Genomic DNA, 22,961 nt, shown 5'->3' with positions numbered 1-22,961 from the left:
TGAGGTAAGAAGTTTTTTTTTTCCCCTAGTCTGGAGTCAAATATTAGTCTTGATACTCCTTTTTTTTTTCCTGAAGCATACTGGAATTATAAAGCTTGCTGCTATCTTCTGTTGGGGCCCTGCCCCTGGTCAGCCTTGTTCCCCATTGGTTGTTTTGTGTTCCCCTGTGTGGGCAAGGACCCTCGGGTCCTGTGACTGTGAGAGTTCCTCGGCAGATCCTCAGCCATGTGGCTGGAGAAATAAACATCTCTGAAACATCCATCAAGAATTGGTCCATACATATTCTTTTCTGCGGGCCTCGTTGTTTGATACACGTGTTGCAGTTTCCCCAGTGTAACAATCTTCATACAGATGTATTTCATCTGTGTGGGCTTCACTTGTTCTGCTGGATAAAATGCATTAGAGAGACGAAATGACGACAAGTTTTCAATCTTTAATATACAGTAAAGACCTGTATGTCATCCAGAATCTGTTCAACCAACATAAGTAACTGGTACAATAATGCATTGTAAAGGTAGCATCCATTTCTTTTCAAAAAAGCATTTTTTAAACTACTGTATGCGAATATAATTGAGACTGAAGTAACTGGAAGTTATTTCTGAAATACTCATTGCCTTTTCAGAGTCCAAGCTAACCAACACTAGCCTTACTTTATTAGATCTTCTCTGCTGGAAGGGGTACAAAGACCTGGCCCAGCAGAAGAGATACTGGCTGAGATTAATTTCTGTCTGAAAATGAGCAGGTTACTTGAACTTGCTCTGCAACTCGCTCCTGGTTTGCAAGGCAGTGATAAAGTGTTATTAGACCTACCCCACAGATAATGACCAAAAGTTACATAAATAGAGGCTTACGTGTTCTGATGGTAAACAGAGTCCACCCGAAGAGCTGCTGCACTGCTGGGCAGGCTTTGGCCAACTCAGCCTCTGAAAAGGCTGATTTTGGTTTTTGAGGAGACGCCTATGTTGTTCATTTAGCTGCAGTTCACAGCAGCTGTTTATGCACTGCCATCCCCTCAAAGCATGTCAGACACAAGCCCAGCTTGTGTCTTGTGGAGGTGCCCAGAGTACAGCCCTCTGCAGAGGCAAAGAGCACTCATTAGCAGCACAGATACTTCAAATGAGTGGGACACAACAAGGAAATAAGATGGTGTTTCCAAATGGAAACCATCCCACAGATCTGATGTGCTTACACTTAAATTACTGTTCTCATGATGACAGTTTAGAGCAGTCTGCTCTTACCAAATTAACTACTGATTCAGTAATAACATGAGAGGGTGCATCACCTTCTGAATCATAATATCCTCCTGTGCCAGGGAGGCTTACACAGAAATACAGTCTAACTTTGTTTAGTTATGGAATTACCTTAATTTATTATCTGGGTTTACCTTTATCCAAAGTAACTTAACATGCAAGTTATTTTCTGGAGCCAGCAATGGAATTTTAGATGCTTAATCAACTGATTTTTTTCCTCTGTATTTAAATGAAAATCTTAATTTACACATTGGTTTAAAAATTTGCCTTGCAGTATTCAGATAACATCTTACAAAGAGATGGCCTGAGAAAACCCTCTCTGTTTCAGGAACAGTGTGTTCCCTTCCACTGTCTGATGAAGAAATACTATCCCTAAAAAATAGGGATACATTAAGTTGGTTTCAAAAAAATGTATCTATACATATGCTTTCATAACAGCATGTGCCCATGGTGGTTTAATAATATAATTTCATACTGCACAGTACTACTGAGTTTTTTCTTCCGAGGAAAAATGGCCTCAAAACTTGCACTCAGATGTAGCAGAAGTCACATTTCGTAGAGAAGGCCCATTACTGATACCCAGGAAGTGGCAACTTCTGTCCTTCCTTTGCTTCAAAGAAGGTGTAAGAGAGGGTGATCAAATCAACTTTAGCCATTTTAGGGTCCTCTGCAAACTCTGGGTCAATGTAGAAAAAGACAGGCATGTCCACTTCCTCCTGAGGATTTAGCCTCTGTTCTTCAAAACAAAAACACTGGGGGGGGAGGGAATCCACAATTAGACAACAATAGTGATGATAAATTATATCTCTGCCAACATGAGAGAAATCTTCATGGTTAAAAATAAACTCTCAGTCCCTGGACACCCCTAAAATCCTGGGAAGGATCAATATGATGAGCAACAAGACAGCAATTCTGTTACGATGGTGATACAGGAAAAAAATAAATCAGCTTAATGAACTGCGTAAAGGTGTCAGGGGGCCAGGCCAGCTCACATTGTTCCTGCCCTCACAGTGGTACTAAATAACAGATTTTGGAGCCACTGTGATGGATGAGCAGCTTGGTGTAAGACTAAGGCTAAGAATGAATTGATGCACTTTATCATTTGAAAAAAATCAAGGTATTTTCTTAAAATGTTGGCATATGAAGAATGGTGTCCAGGATTAAAACGAAAGAGTTAATTTATAGGTAACTGTTTTCGTTTGTGTATAGGAAAATGCAATCTTTGGTTTGTTCACACTTACTTGTATTTTATTGAAATACTGTCCTGCTTCAAAGGGAACAACGTTGTAGGTGGAGATTCCAATTACTGGTTTGTCAGTAGGGTTTTTTGCTTTATAAAATGCCAGTGCAGTCTCTCCTGGTACCACCTGTGTAACATAATTGTACAGTGATTTTAATTTTTTTTTTAAATCCACTGCAGCCCTCCACCCCTTAAACCAAGTTCTTTAGACTTTATCTAGAATTCATTTTCTCTTTTGCTGTTTCGAATTGGTTATTTCACAAATATTTTTGATTACATGCAATTCACTCATTCAAAATTAAAAGCTTCAATACTGTTCTATGTATTTTTAATCTTACCCATTTTGCCTGAGTCTTCTATTATTCTCAGCAGTTCAGCAGCACACAGAGCTTTTTTAATAAGCAGATTTATATATGGTGTGCATTTAATTTCTGAGGTTATTCTTTCAGTACTGGACTCAGAATCTATTAAGAAGCATGACTCCTTATTTTGAGAACTAATTTGAAACAGAAAAGTTAAAATATTTGTGATTTTTTAAATTAACAATACCGTTTCTATAAGGATTGGGGCAAGAGGAGAAACACTACAGGTTTAGATATACTGTTATACTATGTATTTTTAAGTGTATATATATATAATTTTGCAGTGTATATACCATGTACATGTGGTGTATATACCAGGAAATGTATATGTAAATATAGTTTCAGTAGCTTTTTTGATAGCTTCATGGGGTGGCAGAGGGGCAACTACAAACAATGTCCTGTAAAAAGGACATTGAGGTGCTGGAGCATGGCCAGCAAAGGGCAACAAAGCTCGTGAAAGGTCTAGAAAACATGTCTTGCAAAGAACAGCTGAGGGAGCTGGGGTTGTTCAGTCTCAAGAAAAGGAGGCACAAGGGGAACATGACTGCTCTCTAGAACTACTGACAGGAGCGTGTAGTGAGGTGGGGATGGGGCTTTTCTGCCATGCCTGCACTGAGAGGACCAGAGGAAATGGCCTTGAGATGAGATAGGGGAGACTCAGATTAGATATTAGAAAAATTTTTCACTGTTGGTGTGGTCAGGCATTGGAAGGAGCTGCCATGGGAGGTGGTGGAGTCACCATCCCTGGAGGTGTTCAAGAGGCGTCTGGACCTGGCGCTGGGTGATGTGGTTTAGGGGTTACAGTGCCGGGTGCCCTGGATGATCTTAAAGGCCTCTTCCAACCTTGAGCGCGGCTCTGCGCGGGGGGAAGGCGGTGACTCACGTAGATCTCGCTCTGCTGCGGTTTGAAGTTCCACTGCATGCTGGCGTGCGTGTCAGCGTTGAACGTGACCCTGATGACCCGGTCTCGCACGGGCTCCATGCGCTCGATCCGCTCCGCGCCGCGCCCCGCGCCCGCCGTCCCGCCGAGCCCCGTGGCCTGTCAGGGAAGCGCAGTGAGGGCCCCGCGCCCGCGGAACCGGCGCCGGCCGCGGGCCCCCCGTACCTGGCAGTAGAGGCGGTAGAGCGGCACGGCCGCGTACGACAACCCCACCATGCCCACGGCCGCCGCCGCGATGTAGCCCAGGGCTGAGCGGTTCCGGCGCCGCCACTCCTCCTCCTGCTGCCGGGTGAAAGGGTTGGAGCTGCGCACGCCGCGGGTCCCGCAGAGCCCGGGCCGGGGCAAGGCCCCGAGCCGCAGCCCCCGGCCGCACCCCGCCCAACTCCGGGCGCACAACGCCATGGCCGCAGCGCGGGGGCTCTCGGGACAGGTGGCCAAGGAACGGGGCGGGGAATGGGGCGGGACAGAGGTGGGAACAGGGCGGGAGTGGAGGCGGGAAGGTAGCGGGAGAGGGCGGGTCGAGCCGCCATCGTATCCCCGCCCGCCGCGGCCCCTCAGAGCGCGCTGAGCGGGGGGGTTCCGCCGGAGCCGCCTGTGGGTGCTCCCTCCTCGCTCGCCGGCGGGACGGCCCGGGCGCAGGTTGTGTACGAGGTAACCGGAACAGCCCCCCGGCCGGCGGGGTTCGCGCCCCCGGTACTGCACTGAGCGGGCTCTGCTGGACGGCAGCGGCACTGAAAGGCCGGCAAGGAGCGGGGTCACCGGAGGGGTGGTTGTCCCGCAGGGACACCGCACTGGACGTACGTGGTACGAGGGTACTGAGGGATGACCTTGGTCCCGCAGGTACCTGGTTATCCCTCAGGTTCTGTGCTGCCGGCCCCAGGACGGGCGCTGAGCGCGGGGCCGCTCCGAGTGGTCACTCCGGGGCCCTGCAGTTTTTGCCCTTTTGTGCACGCTTGACACCGGTTGTTTGTTTGTTCCTTTTCCCCACTGGTGCTTTGTTTCACGTTAATTCATTTGTAGGGATTTGTTGTCCAGGCACGGATATTGACACGCTGCAAAGGGAGCGAGCGCTGTTTGTAAACAGCAGCAACCTCAGGATGGGCAAAGTCAGCCAAGTTCACGAACAATAGTTTTTCATATGGCTGGTGCCGTGCACTGTAACAAACTTTGCTGTAGCAATACTTGAATTTACTGCTTCAGAGCTGTGCTTCTCTTCTCCTGTGGTTGTTCCAGTAACGTGAATCATACAAGGACTGGCAGCTCCTGCTACTGCTTCATTTTCCATGTTGAATAAGAAAATGGTAAAGGTTGCAGTGTAGCCATACTGTGGTATTTCCACTGTGTTTAGATGCCTGGTTTTTTGATCCTTTAGCGAGCAAAACCTGAAAACGTTTGCTGCAGGAGCATTTGTGGTATTCCAAAGTGCATTTAACATCTTTTTCACACAAGATAATACGGACATGCAGGAATTTGTGTGGTTTTGTGGAGGCTGACCACCTGGGCATTCTGCTGTATCTTGGCCACGGTTTGTGGTGTGACACTGGTGCCAGGAGGACCTGTGCTGTCTTTGCCTGTGTGTTGGGAGAGTTCCTTGTCCCTCTTGTCTTGGAAATAATTCCTGTTCTGGGTTGTGGCATGTAAGGGTTTAGCAGTGTACCTCACAAGGTCAGGAGGATTTGCTGCTACTGATACAAACAGGTATTTTTTCCATTAATGCTTTTGTTGCAGTTTTTGAAATGATTGTAGTTCAGTACATCCAGGGTTGTATTTCTTGTCAACCTGTTGTATGTACTAATAAAAATACAACGTGAATTTCTGGGGGTTTTGCTACATTAGTGGTGTGTAAGCCCATTTTGTGTGTTTTGGTCTGTTCCACATACTTCATGTGAGAAGTTCAGAGACAGTAAATACCAGATAGTAAGTTAAAAAAACATGAGAAAACAAGACACACAGAACACCTTATCATGTTGCAAGTAACATTCCCTTTCCAAGTAACTTTCAGTGGAAAAAAAAAAAAGAGATTGTCTTTGCCTTCAGCAGTTACATTACTTCATCTTAGAATTGTAATCGGTTCTTTCCTTTTTTACAAGATTTTAATCACAAGGGATTCAGGTTTACCCTAATTTCTGCCTTATAAATTAAGAGGAAATTAGGATGTGAAATGTTTTGATACTACCTGCAGCAAAGTCCAAGTCGTTAACTGTTTTCACCAATGAATTTTATCCATTTTGTAATGGCAGTTGTCTTTTTCCGGTTTGATTTCAACTAGTCAGTAATAAGACTGTTTTCAGTGTCTGAAAATTAAAATGGCCATGTAAATTTCAGAAAGTTGTTTCTCCTTTTTTGTTTTCTGCAGTTTTGATCCTGGGTAGGAGCCTGTTCTTCATGTGTCAGAACTCTTCATTTTGAACTTTTATTTAAATAAGCTTCTAAGAAGATGTCCAGTACAGATCCCCTCACAAATACAGAGAAGGAGTAAGTACTCTTTTTTGCCTAGATGCAGAAATACAATTACTGGATTATAATGTGAAAATTCTTGCAGTTTCATTGGTAGGATCTTGCTTTGATGAAGTCTTAAAGAAAAATAACTTTCATATTAAAGCAGTCTGCAGTAACATCGTAGAAGAGCTGACACCAACACCAGTGAATTTACACATTAAGGGAGAAAATGTCCCTTAAGCTTTTCATTAAGTTAATCAGCACTTGGTTGGGACTAGTTTTGTAGAGATAAAACCCTGCATAGAGATTTCTTAATTTAATGCTTCTGAAGTATGAAAACGTACTTGTATATAGTAGATCACTTCCTTGTACATCTGCAGTACCTGCAGTAGCACAAGATACGGTATGGAGGTTTTGTGTCACAGTGCGTTAATTTTTCAGAATACTCTGTCTCTATACCTTTAATATTTAATATGTAGTGCTTAGGAACCATCATATTTTTACCAATGTCATGGGATATAAAATAATAATTGTATTGATTCTATAAAACGTAATGTTATCCACTTAAGAGTTGGATCAGATTCTGAATGTCAAATCAAATGGATTCAGTCATGATTGAAAACTGTAACTCCAGACCGTTCCCAAACTGCCAAATAACCACGCCAATGTTGTCATCAAAACCAGAATTAAAACCTCTTGCTGGACTGATCATGTTTGTTGTACTTGTGCAATAGAATCCAGCAAAGAGTATTCAGAAAAATTGTAAAACAATTTAGCATAGATTTAAAATTATGCCACCTCATAAATAACTTGCTTATTTTGAAAAACAAAACCACATAACATTAAAAAAAACTAACTTGCTTTTCTGGGACCTGAAGAAGGCAACACTCTGCTTGGCTGATGGAAATTCGGGGTACGGGATCACAAAGATACATCTTTAAGACAGCTGTGGCTTGCTAGAGTCATGTGAAAGATGAGTAGTTTACATGAGTAGTTCCTAGCTCACTGTATTCCAAAGGCAGTTTTTCACATAAGAGATGAACAGGAAAGGCACCTATAACTGCACTTCAGCTACACGCTGATGGCAGACTGTAATTTTCTGTACTTTTATTTTTTATGGGAGATGGTCTCGATGCTTCCAAGAATGGACTTGGTTATATTTTAACTGAGGTTTACCTAAACTTTGAATCATACTTTCCTTTTCTGCACAGGGGTTAGCCTCAAACCATTCCTGCTTCTCCACTATTACAATGTTGCCCAAGCTTTTTTCAGGCTTAACAATTGCCATATAATGACATATGTTTTCTTTTAATCTTTATAACCTAATCAGCAAAATGTATTTTGAATAGTGAGTGGGTTTGGATGGATCATATTGAGTGCTCATCCATGATATTTGATACAGCATTCCTTTGCCTGTAGTCCTTAAAATCTGAATTTAGGGTTAGTGAACCTGAAAGGCTACAGTTGCATAATGGATTTGTATAGGATTTTTGTAAAAGGCCTTTGGTTTATTTATAACAAAAAAGATCCTGTGAATCAAACTTCCAAAGATTTTGCAGATCTTTTTGTCATCTGCTAAATTACCCTGTAATCCATCTCAGTTGCTAAAGCATTGCAAAACGTCCCATGGGAAAGGCAGGTTGTAATTACAAATGTTGCCAGAATGGAGTAGTTTTCCAGCTGTTTGGAAAGGAATCGTACTTAATAACAAATGGTAGCTCTTGAAAATTTAGTTTTACTCATTTATACTAAATTTCATGGAGTTTTGAGTTACAATTTTCCTAGATCTTTCTGTAAGTAAAAAGTAACTTGTGTTCTTCTGAGCATGTTCTTGAAAGGCAAAGGAATTGCAAGAGAAGAAATGATGCTGTTGTTCATTAAAAGCAGCGCAGCAACAGAATTTGAAGGTAAAGAGGGATAGAAGCCTCGGGGGTGAGTTCAGGAAGCTGAACAAAGCACAGTTTACTTTGAAGAAGGGATGGAGGAGCAAGTGATGTATTACTGGTAATAACTCTAATAAAATGGGAGCAATAAGTTTAATACTACTTTATATCTGCTTAAATTGTTCAGAAGTTTGTCGTGTCTGGTTTAATAAAAATAACTTTCTGCTTTTTAACAAGGAAAATGCAGAGCCTTGAGCCATGTGTTAATTGAGGTGTTTCTGTAGCAGAAAATGTGACATTGGTTGGTCTGAGTGATGTATTTTGACAAATGCTCCTGATATTGATACCACAAATTGAACTCCACTGTTGTTAAGATAAGAGGTAGTTTTGTTGGAGAAGAACTGTTGGTATTTTATCTTCTGTAACCTTGCCTAGAGCCAATCTAATTGATATGAGGCTTAAAATACCAATGGCTTTTGTGTAGTTCCAGTAGCACCAGCAGAGTGAACTGATTGAGAAAAGGCTACGAAGGGGCAAATTTTCATCTCTATATGGATGTGATCACTGTTCCAGTGGGGCTTTTCACATTTTGGCAACTGGGAAGGCTGCTTTATGTTCCCATTTCCATCTCTGATCTGCTCCTTAATCTGTGGTGTCACTCTGCCCCTTCTGTGTGTGCATTGCAGGCTCTCAGGACTGACCTCTCTCTATTTGAACAGTGTTCAGCACGTTGTCTCTCGGCAAAGGGATCCTTTCCCCAGAAGGATTATCTGCTAATGAAACCACAGTCACTGCAGCTTTAAAAAAAAAAAGGTGCCTGAGATAAGCATTTGCATTCCTGGCATAGCAGAGCCCTCCTGCTGCATGGCTCCAGACCTGACAGATGCCGTCTGATCCCAGGGTTGCTCTTGGCTAGAGAGGATTCACCTGTCTACTTAAAGCCCTTAGTGAATGCAGGGTAGTTGAGTTTAATTTCAAGCTGCAGTCTTACCATCTTTCAGAGAGAGGGGGAGTAGTAGGCGTGCTTCTTCTGAGGCAAGCCTGGAAGAAAATGGTCATTAACCAAAATGGTGTCGGGTGCTCAGAATTTCTGAAAATGTGCATCTCTCTGCAAGACCAAGCCTCTTGTCAGCAAGGTCTGCCCTCTGGGAACAGGGGTGATACATTTGACTCTGTCTTATTCTCAGTGTAATGACATAAATTTGGCAGTTTCATTCCCTTTCACAGAAAAGCACATCAGCTTCCATTTCTAGGGAAAATATATAACCCAAATTCTCTGTTGACTTTTGGCTGCTGTATTTCGAAAGTCTACAAACCAAGTTAGATCATGGCACAGGCCAATACCATGATTGAGAATGAAAAGTAATAGCATAATGGCATTCATTTCATTAATACTTTCAGTCTGCTTTGTTGGCTTTCCCTTTTGTGTGGCTGTGCATAATCCAGTCTGCTAGGAAGATTGCTTTAGAAAGGTCATGAATTACTGCTTTTGACCTTGTTTGCAGGGAGCATGTAAATAAATTTTTGGAAGAGCAGGAGGAAATCAGTTTCTTTTAATCATCTCATTTGCCTTTGGCTGCTGGGATCTAGACTGCTTAATCACAGTGTAGTAAATTTTCTCCTTTGCATTTATCAGTCTTAAAAGTTGCTCTAAATGGCCATTTCAAAGAGAGAAAAAGTAAGCATTACCTCCCTAGGTGAATTAGTGCATGTGACGCAGAGGCTTTCAGAGAAGATTAAGTAGGCAGAGACGCTCAGCTGGAGCTGTGTTTGGGTTTTTTAGCTGGTAGCAGAAATCATCCTGCTCATAACCTTTATCCGGCCGAACTGGAAACCTCCAGTGTGTTTTGGTTGCATTGTCCTTGTTTTTCCTGGCGTGCTGAAGGATGTCCTTGCTTTCTCCAGGGGCTGAAGATGAACCAGAGCGTTTTGATGGTCTCTCTCTCTTATACTGGTATGCTGAACCATTCAGTTCTGAGGATATTGCTCTAGTCTGTAACTGGGCAAAGTACATGACAGATATTTTAAAAGCTGTGGGCATTTTCAGCTTCTTTTCATGAACAGCCAGAGTTTATAATTTAGATTTTTCTGTGTCAGTAATATGTGTTTTGTGAGCAAAGTGTATTATTCTTCCATTGATAAAAACAGGTAAATGTTTTATTTCTGCACATAAATGACTAATAATTTCTCAGGAATAGAGATCAGAAGAATATCTGGAGCTGTATGTTCTGATAAGTACTAGAAGAAATAAAACCCAAAGTTGTTGAACTTCCTTGTGTATGCTGCTAAAAAGTAATAGAAGCAGGTTCATTTTAATTGCCCTTACTAGAGCATCTACACAAAATGTTGCACATTTAGCCTGTTAGCATTCCAGGACTTCAGCTGGAGTATTGAGTTTAGTATTTTTTAGTGTAAGACGGTTATAGTGTACATTTTGGTGAGTTTTGCTTGTTTATTTCATCTCTTGCCGCACATCTTCTCTATGTGCTAAAACCTTGCTTACAAATACTTTCGCCTGACCTCAAAAAATGAGTTGCAACATCATGTCATCAATAACATGGTTATTTAATTTGCATCTTTTTCTACAAGGAGTTGAATTATTTTTTGTTACTACTGCCAGCTGGTTTAGGAGCCTATTTCCTTATTTATACTGTTCAGCATGGTTCTAATGCTCTGGAGAAGTATTCTAACATTTCAGGAATATTAAATAATGATGACATAAAATAAATGTTGGATGGATGGGTGCTGAATCCAAGTCATTTTACAGTGAAATTGTTAAAGCTTTGTTTATTTTATAACTATGGCAAGTAGCTTGACTTGAAGATCTAAGTTATATGGGGGAAAAAGACCCCCAACACTGAAAGTCAGCTAGATGTGATATGCTAAACAAATTTGGAGCATTTGAAAATCTTTGTCTTTGCTTTTATGGGATAAAGTAATTTTAACTGCATGTACTGGAGGGATTTAGTCTTTAGAGCATAAAGAGACCTGAGTACCTTGTAGAAGTTGTCTGTCCAAAGTGTCAGTTCTTTCTAATTGTAGGTGGCAGCATCACAATTCCAGTGTTTCAGAGATACCTTATTCCTCTCCATTGTGCATTATTAGTTGTATATTCTCTGTATCCTCTTTGTCAGAATCCATTTTATATTCGTTAGGATCTCTCTTTTGAAAGTAGTGCCTGTTACTTTTGAAAATGTAGATCCTTTCCTATTAACTGGCCTGTACTTAGATTTGATCATATTTCGTGATTGTTTTATATGGTAGTATATAAAGAGGTTCTGCAGTTTCTGGTGAGCTCCAAACTTCAGACTTAAAGTCTGAGATTTGATCTTTTCAGACTTCACCAAAGTAAACCTCTGTGTTGGTTTGTATGAGGTTGAAGTAACTTTTGTTCTTGCTTTTTAATTTTAACAGAAAAACTGCCATGTGAAAAATGCTGAAAGGGGATGGCAGAGCAAGACCAATAGCAGTAGTAGCAAAAGGCAAGAAAGGAAAAAATAGAATAATTGCCTATTTTAAAGATCAGTGTACCTTGTTTAAGATTTCAAAGATAAATACAAGTCAGGACAAAACATGAGTAGCATGCTGTCCTTCCACCTCAAGACAAATTCATGGGATAATTGCAGTGACAGTACTGGGTAGTAATGCAAAATACTCTGTTCTTGTCGTGGAGTAGGAGGTTGTCCAGAGGGTAGTCATAAGCAAATATCAGACTTGGGGATTTGTTCTTCCTTTCAGGCTGTGGTTAAGTAAAAGCAGTTTGGTTCACTTTTAGCCTTACAAAGGATGCCTTATGCTCTGACATATCATGGTAAGGTCATGTGCAGTCCTGTCAAATACAGATCCAATACACCGGGTCTTGTTATTTCTTTTTAGCCTATGAAACAAATACTTCAAGAAATACTAAAAATTATACAGTGCTTGAAGCGTGGGTTTACTTTTTGCTTCTAAAGGTTATTAGAATTATCAGAATTACTAGGTCTGTTCTTGTAGCCAGCCTTTCCTAAAGCAAAGGCTAATTTTGCAATTATTTGGAAATAGGAGGTTTTGGGGAATCGTTGCTTTTCAAAGCTAGTGCTTATCCCATGATACAAAAAAACCTCATCCAGTTTTCTTTTACAAAACCAAAAGAACTGCAGATGTTCTTTAGAATCTGGATCTCTTGGCTGGTGCTAGAATTTTAAGAACATATGGACCTTCTGGATTTCTCTCTTCCTCTGGCACAGCACCTTTTAATGATGTACTCTGGCTTTTTGCAGATGTACCCAGTTCCAGGTATGGAGTTCAGGCTGTGTGCTTGATTAGGTTGTGTAGAAGGATTTGGGTCACTGTGTCCTCCACTTTGATCTTCTTTCCCACCCTGCTAATGAATTCTCGTTGTTCCATTTCACTAGCACCCTCTAGAAAATACAACTCTGTCTAATGTAGAACAATATGTAGGTCAAAGCAGAAAAACCTCGGTGGTGCTTCTGCTCTTTTCTAGAAGAGATCTGCTGAGTCGTCTCCAAAAATGATGCAGTGAAAGGACAAAAGAGCTATGATACAACTTACATTTTTTTAAACCCATAATTCATCTAAATGAAAATAAAACCTGGTAAAGGATAATCTGGATATATTGTCATTCTTAACACTCTACGTTGTCAGAGCAGTGTGCTGGTCATGAGTCTGATGGAACTGTAAATTTCAAAACTCTAATTTTACTTTGTATTCTTTTTTAATTCTATAGCATGATCAACTGTCCTGAAAATATTCCTCTGCCTTTAGACAATTCCAAGTGCCATCCTGGTGTTTTCCCTTGGGGTGGTGTCCTGGGGTGACTGTATGATACTGTATTCCCTATTGTCTGCCCTATGCCAGGAAGGTACACAGAGGATCAGGCAAAAGATTTTGGAAAGAAGTCTTTTTTACAACAAAGAAAGAAATCAATGTTGAGTGAAGAAATTAGGAGACTTGGGAAAATATTATGTTCATAAATAGCCACAAAATTATATTTTAGATATCTTAGGAAATAATTTTATTCACTGGCTTAGCCGTACTTTTGTTCAAATATTCATGACCTGATGAAGACTGATTTTATGGTACGTTTTTATTGCCTAAATGTTAAGGTGGACCAGCTTGCAGAATTTTGTTTATATGTAATCACAATCCTTTTATTATTCAAAATGGGATTCACAGTTTAGCCTGAAATGCTTTGGAGGAAAAGGAAGTGAACTCTGTATATTTATTATACCTTTCCATCTGGTATGGTATTGTGATGAGTAGATTGATTTTTGGCTGGGGAGATGGTGGCTCAGAGATATCAAACAATTTGAAGTTGTCAGTGGAGAAAACGGGTTTGGGTTTGTATTTGAGTTGAAAACACAGTCCCTGAAATTTCTTTTCTACTAACATAGCTCTACCTACATTTCTGTAATTTAATGACACTTATTTTGTTCCTTAGGACCATTATGGGCCCTCATGGAATTAATCGAGCTGTTCATCGCATCTCTTTCTCTGATTGCCAGAATGGATTAGGTAACTAAGACTGCACATTCTGTTATTCAAAGTAAATCAAACCTAAAAACACCTGGTGAGCTTTGCCAGCTCACACTGGCATCAGGAAAGTTTATTTGTCTTTTATGAATTTGGCTGCAAATACATTTAGCACAGTAGGTGGAATAACCAGTTTTTCACTTTTGTCTTTTTGTTTGTTGTGCAGGAGTTAAAATTATTGGAGGTTATCGGGCACAAACAGCAGAAGATTATGGGATTTTCATAAAGAGAATTCTACCTGGAGGGGTTGCTGCTGTAGATAGTAAGAAATTTTAACTTTTTTTCCTACAAACACACTGCATATAAAAAGCTGTCAAAAGAAGTCTTTATTTCACTTTGTGGGTAAGGATATTTAAAATAGTATGGTTTAGTCAGGATCCATGAAGTTTTGGCTTACTTTAAGGTAGAGAAATGAAACATGGACCTCTTGTGGAAGAAGATTTTAATGTGCTCAGGTCTTGAAAATGTGTTCAAATCTAAATATGGCTGGTGAAGGCAATTGGCAATCTTTCAGTGCTGCTGAGTAAGTGTTGAGATGCTGAATCACTTTTAATTTATAAGGTATAAGAGTGAGGTTTCCTGTATGGAACCAGTATTTCTAATTAGTTCTGGTAATTTTTATTACTGTTTTTTTTAATGGTGGTGTGCTGGTGGTTGAGATCAGTGTGCAAAGAAGAAATTACACTCAAGAGTTTGCAGTAATTAAGCTACAGATTTCCATCCTAGGTTTCTGATGGGATTCCATCTCGTCTTGTGCAATATGATTGTTTAAAGTAATCTGAATCAACTTCAGGTTCCTAAACTTGACATTTTCAGGAGGTTAAAAAATAGAATTGGTTCTAACAAATCTTTTAGCTGACTTTATTAATGTCTAAAACATTAATATATCTACACATGGTAACTTATATTAATGTTAAGAGCAAAATTCAAATAAAAATTTATTCCACAACTGGGAAATACAAATTCTTGTCTCCCAAATTTATGCTGTGTGTAAATAATACAAATAGCTACATAACACTTATTTTCAATGCCTACTCTGTTGTTAATAAGACTGATTTTTAGTTTCTAGTCTTACCACAATTACCTGTCTTATTTAGGATCAGGTGCCAAGAGTCATAAAGTTTTTTAATGCATTAAGTCACATAAAATTGAAAGGAGAAGCCCTGGTTTAATACCTGGTTTAATACAATATGTTCACCATTTTCTTGTTGATTCATCAATCACTCTTGGTTTCATTTAAAGGCCGTTTGCTCACTGGGGACCTAATTTTAGATGTCAATGGAGAAAACTTGATTGGAGTAACAAATGAAAGGTATGTTTGTACTGATTCCTGAACGTTTATTAGAGCTTGGAATGTTATATATTGATTATTTTGGACGTTATCAATGACTGATTGAAAGAGCACAACTACCCTGAGATCCTTGGAGTTCAACTGGCAGGTATTTTATCCTATAGATCTAATTCAGCAAAAACTGTTGTGGAAAAGTTAAGGATTTTATATGCTTCTATAACACCAGAATCAGCTGGTTTCTTAGTGACACAGATTACAGAATGTGTGTGAAAATAGCAGAAGCAGTTAAAATATGTTTATAACTATCTGCTGGTTCAGTACTGGTGAATGTAAATGATGGTAGCAATCATGTGATGGCACAATGAAGGGGAAAGAAAAATCTGTAGATGGTTTCTGTAGCTGGATCTCTAAGAGATCAGTGCAGCTTTTAGTGCTGGAGATGGAGATTGAAAATTCAAAGAAAAATTGCCGTATGTATTGTTGCGGGAAATCCTGAGCCAGGCACACCTGAGCAGTAGCTTTTGGTGTGTTTGTGTTGCTGTTGATCCTGAAGGAGGCCCAGGAAGGCAGCAGGATGGACCAAGGGGGGATGGGGACAGAAGGGAAGGGAAAGAGAGGTCAGTCCCAGTTTGTTGCTGTCAGCAGATGCACCACAGTCTGTCTTTTGCTCTGTTCCCCAGTGCTCACTTTGAGTTTTGCTGCTGAGCTCTTTTCTCTGTATGTGGCTGTGAAAATTAACTACCTTAGCAATTTGTCCATTTTCCTGCTCTTCTAGCACTCCCCACTTCTTGCCAGCATCCTGGTATATTTATTTGGCCTTTTTCTCCCCTCTTCTAGGGCTGTTGACATCTTGAGAACAGCCTCAGCCTCTAATCACATGTCTCTGCTTGTTGCTAGAGATGAAGAAGCAAAGTAAGAGGAAAAATTGTTTTAACCTCAAAACTAATAAAAATCCAGTTCTGTTTCTCTGGGTGGGTGGGTGGGCTTGCATGTATTTTTATTTCAGATTAGTTTTAATTGCAGAATTGTACCACATGTCACATTTTTCTGATGGTATTTGATACCAGTTCATTCTGAGATCACTTGCATCACTTCAAGTAGCAAGCTCAGGCCAACTTCAGTTTAAAGAGAAGGATTGTAATGTTATGTTTACAGTTAATACCATTAAAAATTATCAGCTGTGATAGTTTTTGAAATACTTCTCACATTTTAAAATAATGACAAATGAGGACTCCGTTAGAGCTACTACAAAACTATAAGATTTAAACTGGTCTTGCCTTCTGAAAAAAGGCAGATTCAGTTGTGTTTTCCCCCTAGAAGTTTGCTTTTCAATCTCTAATGAGCTTTGAATAGTTTGGATAAGTAGGTTAAACTGTTCACTGCAGCAGGTAGTCCAAAATATATTCATTTTAAGGACATTTATGGTAAATACTGCTTTAACTTGACTGTTGGACGTTAAGCATATAAAGCAATATTGGCAGAGAATCATTGGCAATGTGAGAATCCAGGTCTGTATCCCCTTTTGACTTAAATCTCGGGAGAAAACGGCTGTTACGTAACTATTTCTGATAACCGTTGTGAGAGTGTCTGCTGTTACTTGCCATCCCTGGGATGTTCCACTTCCAGAGTAATCTCCCCATAAAGGATTTTCCCCTAAATTCCTTTAGCCTTTTGTCTGAGTTAAGCTTCCTCTTTCTGTTCCTTTATTTTTTTTTTGTATTTGACATACATTTAAATCACTCTGTAGCCTCTGATCTCTTGTTTTTTCAGACTGCCTAGATATATGAGGTCCACTCTTAATCTGCTTTTATCTAAAGCATACTGGCCTAGTTCCTGTAAATGCCTTGAATAATTAAAATCCATCAGTCCTTTAACCACTCCAAGGGGGAAGTGCAGTAGCCTGGGCAGAATTTGCCACTCCATCCAGTCCCTGACCAGCCACCTGTGAATTCATTTCTTGTGACTTTGCATTCTAGGCTTAAAGTATGTTTGGTTTGCATTCAGCTGTGTTTATGTGTGTGCCCTGGGGCCAGCATTAGTACAATAAATGTTGTCCTTTTTTAAAATAAAGTGCACCCAGGAGTTTTGAACAACCTTCAGCAGGCAAACTGGAATTACCTGGGAATTACTCTCCTTGCAATCAGTTAATTTATTTTCTCTCTGACTAATTCTGTAATATTAAATTGGTGATGTTTCTGACTTACATCACTCTAGATTATTTATATCTTCTAAACCAGTTATCACTGAGGTAATCAGAGCTCAGATTATAAACTTTTTTTCTTAAATTAGGCTGGATTCAATATCAGATGAATCAAGTGTTTTTGTTTTCTCTTTAATGCCTGTCATAGAAGATGTACGTAATTGCCAGTCTGTTACAATATGATTGGTGTCTGCAAGGAACTTCTGCTTTTGATTTTCAGTAGTTAATAAATATTTCTTCTATCCCCTTGTTTTTGAGGAGCCATATCTTTGTCAGTTTCTTCTGGGTTCTTGTTCAATGTAATTGAACTAAAGGCATTCTTTAAAAACATGAGTATGCTATAGATGTATAATCTGATTCCCTCTAATATAAATAAATTGTTCTGGACCTTGGTAGTACCACTGTCTTGTTATCTGTAGTTGATTGTATTACAAGTTTTTAAAGTTTTGCAATTCAGGGTAAAGAGAGGCAAAAATAAAGTTTTTTTACCAACAGTCCATTTCATCCACAGTCTGTTGTTTTCCCACCTTTATCCTGCATTACATTTTTTTTTTTTTTTGCCTTTTCCGATCATTTGACAGGGCCTTCCTCTTTCAGTTGAGGTTGAGCTTCCTTCTCTGAGGAGGAGCAACTGTTCAGTACAAGCAGTGCAGGTTTCACAGGGTTCATTCAAACTAACACCAAATCCTGACAAAGACAATATTTTTATTGGCACAGGAAAGAATTTCATGACCTGATGGATAAGTATGGCTCTCACAGTGACACCAGCTCTGCAAGAACTTCTCCAACACATCAGTTAGCTGGTGAGAGATCACTTCCAGCCTGAAGCAATCCTGGGGGACAAAATCAGCCTTGGGTGGAATAGAAACTTGTACTTAAAATTCCTAATTTGAGGGGAGGTGTGTTGGAGGAGGTCACTGAAAATCAGACAAAACACACGTGTACCTTGAGGAATTTGTGTGTCAGTTTCCTCAAATCTTAAATATACTGATGTCTATTTTCAGTTTAATTAATGATTTATGTGAAAAGTTTTTGGTATTTCTAGCTGAAATGTGCCACAAAATATGAATAAAAATTTCATCTAGAGCACCATGAATTCTAATCTTTCTGGAAGTGCTGCCTAATTAAGATGCCTTTATATAGCATCGAGGAATTAGTTGAGATTTTGTATTTTGCACCCAATTTGAAAAAAATCATCACTTGTTATGTTTTAAAAAATTATTCCTGGAGCCCTGGGCAGCTCTCAGTTCTTAACTGTGTAGACTTTTCTTTGGTTGTCTGATTGCTTAGTTTGTCTGTTTTCTAGTATGAAAGTGGTCCTACTGAACTTACTTACATGAGCTGAAGTTTTGTGCTTTTTCCCAAATACGGGTTTTATTTTTTTTTTTCTTTTTATTATTTCTTTTTTTGAAGCAAAATCTGTAGACAGCCTTTCTTCTGGGTCATCCTCAAGGTCGCAGAGTCCTCAGTTGCATCCGAAGGAAAACATAACCACCAGCAGCAGAAATAATTCTGTGCCAGCACCATCCCCAAAGCTTCCAAAGTAATCTCCAAAACTGACTGTACCTGTCGTGTGTGAGCTGCAGGAAATGCTGTATTTGGCTGGTCAGGAAAATTTGGGTTGAGCACTAAGTGTTAGACTTTGGGTTTATTTTTTTAACTTTAGTCTTGTAGCTCGTAATACCGTTGACATTGCAGACTTTCCATTTTAATAAGTTATTTTTCTATATATTTATTGTTTATGTGGTAGAAGTAGATTAATCAGGTTGATTTTTTTTAGTGTCTCCTAATGAATTAATGTTCCTGGTTTAAGTGTACCCAGGTACTCCCACAAGCCTTGGATATATATAGTAGAGAGGAGTTTTTAGCCTTGTAACATAGGTATCAGTTCTTGTTGTAATTGTCAGAAGTGCCTGAGGTTGCTGATTTTGTAGTAAATAGTGTAATACTTGAACACTGAGATTAAATGTCCACTATTTCTATTTGTTACTGTAATACATATTTGCAAAACCAGTAAGATAAAGATAAGTTATTGCTTCAGTCTTTATATTATCTAGTTCTGTGAAGTAATTCTACTTTTCTTTCTCTTTGTGTCTCTAGTGATAGTGCATTTCAGATTATCTCTGTTTGCAAAGGAACAAGCCTAGGTTTGAATATTGTGGGAGGAATTAACAGAAATGAAGGGCCTTTGGTATATATTCAAGAAATTATCCCTGGGGGTGATTGCCATAAGGTAAAGGCCTTTTTTCCCTTCCTTCCCCTTTAGACACCTGTATTTTTGCCTTAATTTAGTACATGTTTGGTATGTTACATCTACAGTCATATTTTAAATACTAAATGTGTTTTGTGTTCCTCCTTGCCTTCTCTTTTATCAGAATTATCTCACTGCAATGTAACAGAGTTACATGGTAATGAAAATTTATTCAGAAGTTCATTTGAGGTAAATGAGAATCTTATTCCTCAGTTTGTGTATGAGAAGGTACAAAACCAACTTCTATAAGAGATTGCATAATGCAAGGTAAATGAGGAAGGATGGGACAGAGCTACAGATGGCACCTCTTTTTTATTTTCTTGGACATTCAAAAAATCTTATTTCCCTGAGACTTAATTTAGATGGATCCTTGCAGTTGGAAAGCAAATTAGAAAAAAATATTCTGGAAGTGCAGACTGATAAAGTGTGTGAATTGGTGTTGATTACTGTTTTAATTTATGACCAATGTAATATGTATATCAGGGGGATTTGTCAGTGTAAAAAGTAAATAAATAATATAATTGCCTGGTTCAGGTACACAGAACTGTTTATCCAAGTGTCTCTTCTGGCATCCTGAGTAATTATGGTTATTTAGAAGTGTAGATAACCAACTTTTGCCTCTGGCCCAGCAAGAGGGGACGATCTCAATTCATGAACAGTGATTTTTGTCCCCAAACAGTTTATAACTATTTGTTACTGAATTTTTGTAGGCTAAGTTAAATCCTAAAATGCCAAGCTGGAAGATAAAAATCCAATGTTTCTCAAAGACCTATTTCAGTAGATTAATGGTAATCATTCCTCTTCTATTTTCTCCTATTTTGTTGTGGGTTCTAAAATATTTTTCTCACTGTGAATTTGAGGCCTATCACACCTAATCAATAGACTGAGGCTAAGACATCAAATTTCAGTAGGCTCTAATATTAGCAATAATAGAGGTAATTTTCCAACCCTAATTATCCTGTTTGGGAAGGTGAAGCAGGAAGCATATTTTAAACCTCTGCCACATGAGGGCACCATTGAAATGGATATCTTTGAACATGCTGGATGAAAGCAAAAAAAAAGATATACAGCTTTTTTCTTTAACCAAAACCAAAACACTATGTGACCAAAAAAAAAGGTAATAGGCATGGGTTTGAAACAACACAGCTAAAATTATGGTATGTGGGTGTTAAGTAGGTAAAATTATACTGGTTTTGAGAAGGTATTTTACTTTTTTCCTGTGTATCATTGTCTGTACATATTTTTTTTTTCCACATAGATTGATTTCGTAGGAGCTGAAAAGCAGAGACATGTTCTGTGTAATGTGATGTGTATTACATTAGACAAATGTCATAACTAACTCTATAACCATAGGTGAATTGCATGAATTTCCAGTTAAATTGCTGAGGCCTCTGTTAAAATGTGAGTAAAGAAAGCTGTCTTACTGAGAAGTCTAGCCTAACATGTTTAAAATCTTGTCTTAAGAGTCTCTGGGACAGAAATGTGAGATGTTCTTGTGCTAGTAGAGAGCTGGCAAGTAATTCAACAGAACCACAAAGTTGACAATATTATTTCTGTCATGGTTTTGACTGGTGAATCCTAATAGACCAATCTGGTTTTCTCATTAAGTTTAGCATGGCCAGTGAGTGTCTGCAGAGTTCCATGTATTGCCATGAACATTTGCTTTTGAAATGCAAATTAATCCAGCTCAGAGCTGAATTAATTAGTAAAGAAGCTTCCTAAAGTCAGATGGGTTGGTGCTGGAAAAATCTGTTTTTTCTTTCCTTGGTTTTTTTTTAACAGAAATATTTATCTGGATCCAAAGTTCTTCTTTATACAATTTCTGAGGTCTGTTCTCTCTGATGAGTTTTTATGATGACTGCTTTAATAGTGAGGGATGATGGTTTAATCTGCTTATTTCTGGAAGATTGTCAGGCAGAATGCAGAGCTGTTCTTGATATTTCTTGTCCTAATAGAACCAGGGGAATGTGTCCAAGTGCTGTGACTATACAGTTCTTTCTGTAGTGTTAGCAGTTAATTTAAAAGTTGTGGGTTTGGTTTTATATTTGTTATTTTAGGATGGACGATTGAAGCCTGGGGATCAGCTGGTGTCCATCAACAAAGAGTCCATGATTGGAGTCTCCTATGAAGAGGCAAAAAGTATAATCAACAGAACAAAGATGAGGTATCTGTTACTGTCGAACAGCCAACCCTCCAAAATGGTTTAAGAGATGATATTTATGATCAGATTAATGTGAAATGTGTTTTTGTGTGCTTAGAGGAAATACGAGGGATACTAATTTTTTTAAATATTCAGTTGTAATATTATTTCATAGAAAAGACTCAAATGCACCTTTCAGGCCTGCAAAATCGTGATACTTTAATATTTAAAAAAAAAAGACAGTATTTGTCTTTGTAATTAATGATGGATAACAGAACATCCTTTTAGGAAAATAATTAAATAAACCCACACACAGTGTTTGGAAACATGTAATTTTTGTAGAAGTATAATCTTATGAATAATATAAGTGTACGATATGTTGAAATTTCTAACATTTTAATTTTAGGTTTGAAAATTTTTGGGAGATAGCTTTTATTAGGCAGAAAAACATCCCCAGTCATCCAGAGAATCGGCAGCGTCCTTTCAGCCTCTTAACATCTTCTGTAGCACATGGAGAACAACAGGCTGCACTTGGTCCTCTTCCCTCTCCTAATGGGAAGTTGCTTTCAACATTCCCTCCAGATGCTGTGAGTGTACTTATAACTCCTGTTAGAATAAACTCAGCAAATGGTTGTTTTTTTCCTAATTGTAATTGAGTTTCCATTTTAGTAAGAAAATTATTGTCTATTTTCCTGCACAATATTGTCTTTGGAATATCAAAACTTTTGGAAAAACCCATGTTGTATAACAGGAGATTAAAGCACACTGATGAGAGGAAATAGTTGACTTGGGGTAAGAAAACAAACAAGCATTAACTGTGTTCTTAGATACCAAGTTCTCCTTTATTGTTTCTCTAAAGTTTTGGAATTAGATATAAATAGTTATATATTTCAGAGTTTAAAATTCCCTGTTTACTACATATGTGTGAGTACAGTGCAATCTCACACTTGCTCTGTGATGATGAGATTTTTGCTTAAAAAAAGTCCTAGAAGGATGTGGGGTTTTTCCCCTTTCTTTTGACTAAGCAGCAATTGTTTTAATTCATACAGCTCACCATTAGTGTAAAGAAATAATGTTGACCGTGAGAAAGAAGATTTTAAGACTATTATTGCAATTTTTGAAAAAACATTTTCAGTTTATCATATTTTTAAAGCTAAATAAAGTATTGCCTTAGAAGAAGGAAGAAGAAAATGTTCTCAAACACAAAGTCAAAACAGGTGATTCTCAAATCTTCTTATATTTGTACTTAAAATTCTTGCCCATTTTTCTTTCTTATTAGGGATATAAATATTGAAGTGGGTTGCCTAGAGAGACTGTGCTATCTTCACATATTAAGATTTTCAAAACTCAAGGTTTTAATGAGGCCCTGATCTCTTTTTTTCCAATGCTCTTCCTTCTCACCACCACCCCTTCCATGCCTTTCTTTTTCTCCT

The 22,961-nt window shown here is 38.8% G+C and overlaps 2 protein-coding genes across 5 annotated transcripts in view; one reads left to right on the top strand and one right to left on the bottom strand.

Annotated features, from left to right (window-relative positions):
• Window positions 1–413: 413 nt before the first annotated feature.
• LOC125335636 (cytochrome c oxidase assembly protein COX11, mitochondrial) lies at window positions 414–4,326 on the bottom strand. Its single transcript, XM_048323415.1, is given in 5 exon segments — window positions 414–2,002; window positions 2,492–2,617; window positions 3,736–3,891; window positions 3,958–4,229; window positions 4,232–4,326. Coding segments are annotated over 5 exon segments (828 nt in total). The 5' UTR covers window positions 4,323–4,326; the 3' UTR covers window positions 414–1,819.
• Window positions 4,317–22,961, top strand: part of STXBP4 (syntaxin binding protein 4) — an 80,954-nt gene continuing 62,309 nt past the window's right edge. For 2 of the 4 annotated variants that reach the window (XR_007207506.1, XM_048323412.1), the window contains exons 1-10: window positions 9,836–10,068; window positions 13,555–13,628; window positions 13,813–13,908; window positions 14,889–14,958; window positions 15,775–15,849; window positions 17,855–17,940; window positions 18,551–18,680; window positions 19,238–19,370; window positions 21,446–21,552; window positions 21,935–22,115. Coding sequence is in view for 3 of the 4 variants with exons in the window: in XM_048323412.1 (XP_048179369.1) it covers window positions 10,001–10,068; window positions 13,555–13,628; window positions 13,813–13,908; window positions 14,889–14,958; window positions 15,775–15,849; window positions 17,855–17,940; window positions 18,551–18,680; window positions 19,238–19,370; window positions 21,446–21,552; window positions 21,935–22,115 (1,020 nt within the window). In the remaining variant the exon portion in view is untranslated. Of the gene's footprint in view, window positions 4,444–6,148; window positions 6,268–9,835; window positions 10,069–13,554; window positions 13,629–13,812; window positions 13,909–14,888; window positions 14,959–15,774; window positions 15,850–17,854; window positions 17,941–18,550; window positions 18,681–19,237; window positions 19,371–21,445; window positions 21,553–21,934; window positions 22,116–22,961 lie in introns of those variants that run through there. The other 2 variants (XM_048323411.1, XM_048323410.1) reach the window with 2 other exon arrangements.

This window comes from Corvus hawaiiensis, chromosome 19 (assembly GCF_020740725.1).
Source record: "Corvus hawaiiensis isolate bCorHaw1 chromosome 19, bCorHaw1.pri.cur, whole genome shotgun sequence".
Classification (NCBI taxonomy): Eukaryota; Metazoa; Chordata; class Aves; order Passeriformes; family Corvidae; genus Corvus; species Corvus hawaiiensis.
This window is presented reverse-complemented; position numbering and strand designations above follow the sequence as displayed.